The sequence below is a fragment of the Lygodium microphyllum genome, chromosome 18 (assembly GCF_053477565.2).
Source record: "Lygodium microphyllum isolate KBCC chromosome 18, Lygodium_microphyllum_v1.1.10, whole genome shotgun sequence".
Classification (NCBI taxonomy): Eukaryota; Viridiplantae; Streptophyta; class Polypodiopsida; order Schizaeales; family Lygodiaceae; genus Lygodium; species Lygodium microphyllum.
Window position 1 is genome coordinate 22,661,484 of NC_141152.1, and position 6,000 is coordinate 22,667,483.

The 6,000-nt window shown below is 40.3% G+C and overlaps 1 protein-coding gene across 2 annotated transcripts in view; it reads left to right on the plus strand.

Annotated features, from left to right (window-relative positions):
• The window catches only part of CRY3 (cryptochrome 3), a 38,034-nt gene extending 33,911 nt beyond the window's left edge, over positions 1–4,123 (plus strand). For both annotated transcript variants that reach the window (XM_087698475.1, XM_087698477.1), the window contains 8 exons: positions 1,795–1,911; positions 1,989–2,035; positions 2,118–2,194; positions 2,364–2,442; positions 2,544–2,613; positions 2,725–2,848; positions 3,172–3,221; positions 3,308–4,123. In XM_087698475.1, the coding sequence (XP_087554601.1) occupies positions 1,795–1,911; positions 1,989–2,035; positions 2,118–2,194; positions 2,364–2,442; positions 2,544–2,613; positions 2,725–2,848; positions 3,172–3,221; positions 3,308–3,565 (822 nt within the window). In that variant the 3' untranslated portion in view covers positions 3,566–4,123. The remainder of the gene's footprint in view (positions 1–1,794; positions 1,912–1,988; positions 2,036–2,117; positions 2,195–2,363; positions 2,443–2,543; positions 2,614–2,724; positions 2,849–3,171; positions 3,222–3,307) is intronic.
• The last annotated feature ends 1,877 nt before the right edge of the window (positions 4,124–6,000 follow it).

The following is a 6,000-nucleotide window of genomic DNA, read 5'->3' on the forward strand; positions in this document are numbered from 1 at the left end:
TGAAATTTGCGATGAAAGGAATCAACAACACACTCTCATCTGTGTTTGACTGAGAGTTCAATTCTTGTTCCTGCTTCTGTAGCTCCCTGCTCTCCTCAGCAGCAAGCTCACCTGTGCAGAAGAGTGAGCGACATGCCATGAGATGCATGCTGTCGCCAGGCGTTTTGTACATCTAAAGTTCCGTCCTTGTTCATCTCCATGAATCCATCTTTCTAATCACCCTCGGCTTTCTCTTGGTCTGAACCAATGGTTGCAGCCATAACCGCGTAGACCCCCCTCCTCCAACTCCACCTCTGTGCTTTCCACAACTCTCTACTCCGGAGCAGGCAAAGTCTCAGGAGAATTGCCAGGCTCTTTAGAGTGAAGGCAACGTGGCATTACGGAGGTCGAGAGTGTCTTGAATCGATCCATTAGTGCGAGTCATTGTGGACGCCAAAAATGACACACTGGTTTTAATTCGCAGCAAGGTGGATAATGTCCACATATTGTTTGTTTGATCCTTTCAGTATTGAGTGACGATACATGGTCTGAGAAGAACATGCTTCGCCATGAACTACAATCACTACAGAGTCTTTTCAATGAAGAAGTAAGCCAATTGAAAGCAAAGCTGAAGATGTATGAATCAGAAGAAGAGCATGGCCAAGGTCGACTCATCGAGGTCCAGAAAGAGCTTTCTGCACTGCAGAACAAACTGAGCCAAGTAGAGGCATTACGGGCTTCTCTAGAAGCTAGCCTTAAGGAAGAAACAACTTCATGCTCTCAACTGGTTTCTTAGTTACTGCTGTCGCTCTACAAAAGGGGAACTGTGGCCATTGTGGAGAAGGCAAGAATTTCAGAGTCCGGTTTGATGGCAAGGTGATGCCCTCCTTAAAATGTTGGAGTTGAAGACAACCTTGGCACAAATCTTAGCCTTGGCCAAGAAAGAGGCCTATGCAAGGCTATGGAGGCTTATGCAATGCTGAGAGAGAGGGAAAGGGAGAATACGAATCAAGAAGAAGCTTTCCTTGAAAAGTAGCTGTAGTCAAAGTTCCCTCTTAAGTCCTATGAGCCTCCAACTTGGTCATGGTGAAATTTCCAAGAAATGCTGTCTTCTCCGTGGTCTTTCAATGCTGTACCTATCTTGCTTCTTGGAAATATCCACTGGCCTTCAATGCTGCCTGTTTTCTTCTTGAAAATGTTCATTAGTCACTCCAATGCTGCCTGCCATATTTGTACCTGTGTATTAGATCAAGAACCTGAGAAGCTCTGATATCACTTGTCATGAAGAGGACAGGAGAGAGAGAGAGAGAGACGAGGAGAGAGAAAGACTAGAAAAGGAGAGAGAAAGACAAAGAGAGAGGAAGAAGCATGAAAGCTGGGAGAGAGAGGTGAAGATGAAAGGAGACTTGTATTATTATCTGATGGTCAAAAATCAAGTCCCTAACACCTTATAGACCAGCCAATGTAGCTAGTATTTCCCTATTATTAAATCCCCTTCTCTTACAGTTTTCTTAAAATTGACCGTCAGTGCTGAGCTGTAGAAGGTGCTCTAGGTAGAATTGGGATTTAGTGGAATGCTCCTGAGGATCTATCCTAACAAGGTTTGTTTCGAGGGCAGACAAATACGTGGATGAGCTCAGTTGGTTAGAAAGATATGTGGATGAAGTTACTTGGTTCGAGTCATATGTAAGTGGGAGGTTATGTTGTGACAGGAGGAAGGGAGAAGGGTGTTCTTTTTCTGGTAGGTTGGGGGCAAGCGGAGACTACCTGATACAACTTTACTGGTCTATTTTTGTTTCTTTCTGCATTTATCAGGACAAGCTGCAGATCTATAAAGAGACCCGAAATGGAATGCTGGGTGCAGACTATTCTACAAAATTTTCACCTTGGCTGGCTTTAGGTTTCATTTCCCCACGCTTCATCTATGAGGAGGTATGTGTATCAATATAGGATCTCTCGTTTAAGATGGTTTGGAAGGTCTGCAACTTTCTGACTTCAACTGCAATCAGGTCAAGCGCTATGAGAAAGAGAGGGTTGCAAATGATTCCACTTACTGGTAATTTGCTGCTGTAAACTGTGTAAATTGTACGTGTGTGCCACTTATATGAGTGTTTGACAGTGGCTCTTTCCATTTTCAGGGTGCTGTTTGAGCTTATTTGGAGGGACTACTTCCGGTTTTTGTCAATAAAATATGGAAATGCAATCTTCCATTTGGGTGAGTAGCACATCTGTTAGTTGTGACAGTAAATACAAGCATAAACTAGAGAGAAATCTCTTGTTGTATGAGCACATGTAGAAGAGCCAATCATCCCACATTCTTTATTCCGACTTGCATCAGTACACGAAAGCTTATGTTTGGAACATCATCATTGATAATTACACAGAGGGTCCAAGAAGGGTAAAAGGCATCAGATGGGGCCAAAACAACGAGCTTTTTGAATGTTGGAGAACAGGCACAACTGGGTAATAAAGTGGATAAACTATGTCTATGTGAGTTGTGGATAGTTGTGCCCATGCAAGTCTCCAGATTGTTCTGCTTCTCATACCATGTACATTTCTTTTAGTTACCCTCTAGTTGATGCAAACATGAAGGAACTCATGGCTACTGGATTTATGTCAAATAGGGGACGCCAGGTCAGAACTCTTGTCTATGCTAAAGTGAACAGCATCTACTGCAAGTGTGCTCATGTTCAGTCAGGTTGCATGCTTTTTATACCTATGTTTCATCAACCGTCACTTGTGCAGATTGTTTGCTCGTTTCTAGTGAGAGACATGGGAATAGATTGGCGAAAAGGAGCGGAATGGTTTGAGAGTTGCTTACTTGATTATGATCCCTGCTCCAATTATGGGAACTGGACCTACGGTGCTGGTAAGAACCATCAGAGACATATAAAGAAAGCAGTGTCTTCCTGTTGATCTCTACTGCTGAACTCACAACTTGAAGTGTTGATATTATTGAACTGCATTACCAGCAATTTTTCCAACTTTGAGGTGTTATGCATCACTGGGTGTCAAAGCATCACTAATCTGTCAGCATTCTATGCATTGATATCAGAAACATCTAAATCCTGTTAACTATGTACTACTGAATTCACAATAGTGAGTGCTACTACATGAATTTCATCGCACTAATATGAATGAGAGTTAAGAGCACCACTGAGATACTGACATGACGACTTGGATGAATTACAGGGGTCGGTAATGATCCAAGGGAGGATCGGTATTTCAGCATACCAAAACAGGTACGTGGTCAGGGTAGATCTCTGGTTTTGTGTTCTGGTAAGGAAAAAAGCTGAGTTTGCTGTGTATCATCTTGTGTGCAAGCCAGGCCCAGAACTATGATCCCGATGGCGAGTATGTTGTGCACTGGCTTCCAGAGCTGGCAAGCCTTCCCAAGGCGCAGAGGCATTTCCCTGGCCAGTCTTATCTAAAGCCAGTAGTCCCTCTCAGGTTCTCCAACAACCCTAGAAGGGTCCAGCCGGACAATAACAAGCTGGATTTCAGTAAGATGGAGTTCAGAAACAACAGGGGTGGTGGAGCTAACAGAGGTGCTTCTAGTAGTAGAGGGAGCTCAAGACGTTTTTGAAAGCAACCCACCCAATCGATTTAACATCCCCCAACATGGCAACTCTTAACATTGCTATCACCGGCATTGTGCAGTGGGAGAACAGTGTAACAGTAGTTTTGGGAAGAGAGAATGAAATCATTTATTAACGTCTGCAACAGGCCAAAATCACCTATGAGACCATCAGTTGCAACCATCTGTAGTATGATACAACTGTCTGAGGAGAAACCGCAAACTAAACGCTAAGAGCTTAGAAACAATCCTATTGGCTGCAGCTATTACGAGTAAAGAGGTTACTGAAGGGGCTGAGATGTCGAAAGGCTGTGGCATGCGCATACTTGCATGTTACATGGCAGTTAGGGTAAAGCGGCCAATAAAGTAGCGCCCTCCAAAAGGAAAACACACCCCACCCCAATTGAGTGACAATTTTACAAGAAAGATGTGGTTTTTTTAGCAACTTAATAATATAATATGAATTTGTTAAAATTATAAATAATTTTAACTTAAGTCAACAAACAATTGAGCCATGTAAATTCTTTTATATTTTAGATTTTGTAAAGCCCTAAAGCAATGCATCCCGGAGTGTCACTTTATTGACCCGTCACTTTCTCTCTTTAATGAACCTTTCATTTGTAACTAAGGCTACTTGATAAAAATATCAAGATATCCTAATATTTTTTATTTGAGCTATATAATATAAATAGTTTGACCATTAAAAAATATTTATACAACTCACTTAGAATTTTTAAAATAATGGAAGACGGCTAGATGACACTCTATTGGCCCCTTTACCTTATATACAGAGTCAAGTATATATCGATCACGCAGTAGAATACAATGAATATATGTGTCATCCTAAGAAAGAAAGTTCTCATGGGTCACTGTTGCGTAACCTCCATCTCAACCTTTCTTTGTTCATGCATTGCAAATGTATGGGTCAGAATTTGTTTGGGATCTGAGGCTTGGCTAAGCTGGACTGCTAGTTCAAGCGATTTTCCTAGTGTAGATGGATGTGTGTATATAATGTTACACACGTGCGAACACCTTGTACATACACATATGCAAGAATGCATGTGTGTATATATACATGTATTATATAATATACTATGAAGGCTATGCCCCTTTTGGACATAGCCCAAAACATTGATAGAAGAGGTGGTGTTTGTCCTAAACAATATTGTTAAGACTAAGGCTACTTGCTAATAAAGGTCGAAAGTTGAAGAAAAGAGTGTCCAAAGATCTTAAAGACCTTATGATATATTGATATGCAAAGGATTTTGAAGTGCCCAAAGCTTGCACATGAGGACTACAAGACCTTGAACATCTAGATTATTTGGCCAAAATAGTGGGTAGGTAATCAAGCTCTTAAATATGAAATAAAGTACTTGGAGTATTACAAATGTACAAGCAAAACACACAATGTGAGGGATTGATTCTATGGACACACTATAACATCTAATATTAGATATCACAAGCCCTCTCTTGGGGTTGTAGAGGGTAGAATATTTTGTCATACATGTTCACACAAGTGGTCTTGATTAAGGGAAAGCTTACTTTTTTGCACGGTTTTTAGAGTTTTTCCCCTCTAACATTGTGATGTCACAATGAATGAATGTCAACCTTTACCCATAATGAAGAAATGACATGATGAAAAACCACTTTTGAAGTTCTCATCTAGTAGTAATCATATAGGTTATTTGATGCTTCCCATGGACTTATAATTCATGCCTAATCAATAATTAGAGATAGTGATAGAAGAGACCATATAATCTTAACCATCCACCATAGCCTCATTGCCAATTACTTGCATTTTTTCTTAGATACACTTGATTTATTCTTAGATATTAAAGCATCAAAATTAGCAGTGAGTTTGAAATTTTATTTCAATATGTACAATAAGCAGAAGCTACATATAATGTACATGTAGTCCATCTTTTTTGGAGAGAAAAATTCATACTTGGTACATATGCTCTTGTGATAATGTGTATTTGAAGTATCATAGATATTTGAGACATAATCTTAATGAGGGGAATGTAGTCAAGGGTTAAATGCTTTGCTCTACTAGGATATAATTTAGATATGCATCCATGATGTTGAGAAACCACATAGCCGAAAAAATTTGGGTGTTACAAGACCAAAAGTACATGCTCAAAATAGTGTTGAGGAAAATGAAGAGGGAAAGTGCGTGAAAAGAAAATGAATAGGGTTGAGATATTACAAAGCATAGAGATTAACAAATTAATTAGTGAAAGAATTCAAGGACTTCAACAATGGATAATGAATGGGCAAATGGAATCCACATATAAAAGCATGAGATGTGTAGCGCAAATTGCGCAGGCACTAATCCCCACGACGACCATCAATGCCTCCAATCCTCCTCTCTAGACAATGTGATTTGATACAATGAGCGGTGGAGTTTCATATGCAGACCTTGGGATGATACATTGGACAACAAG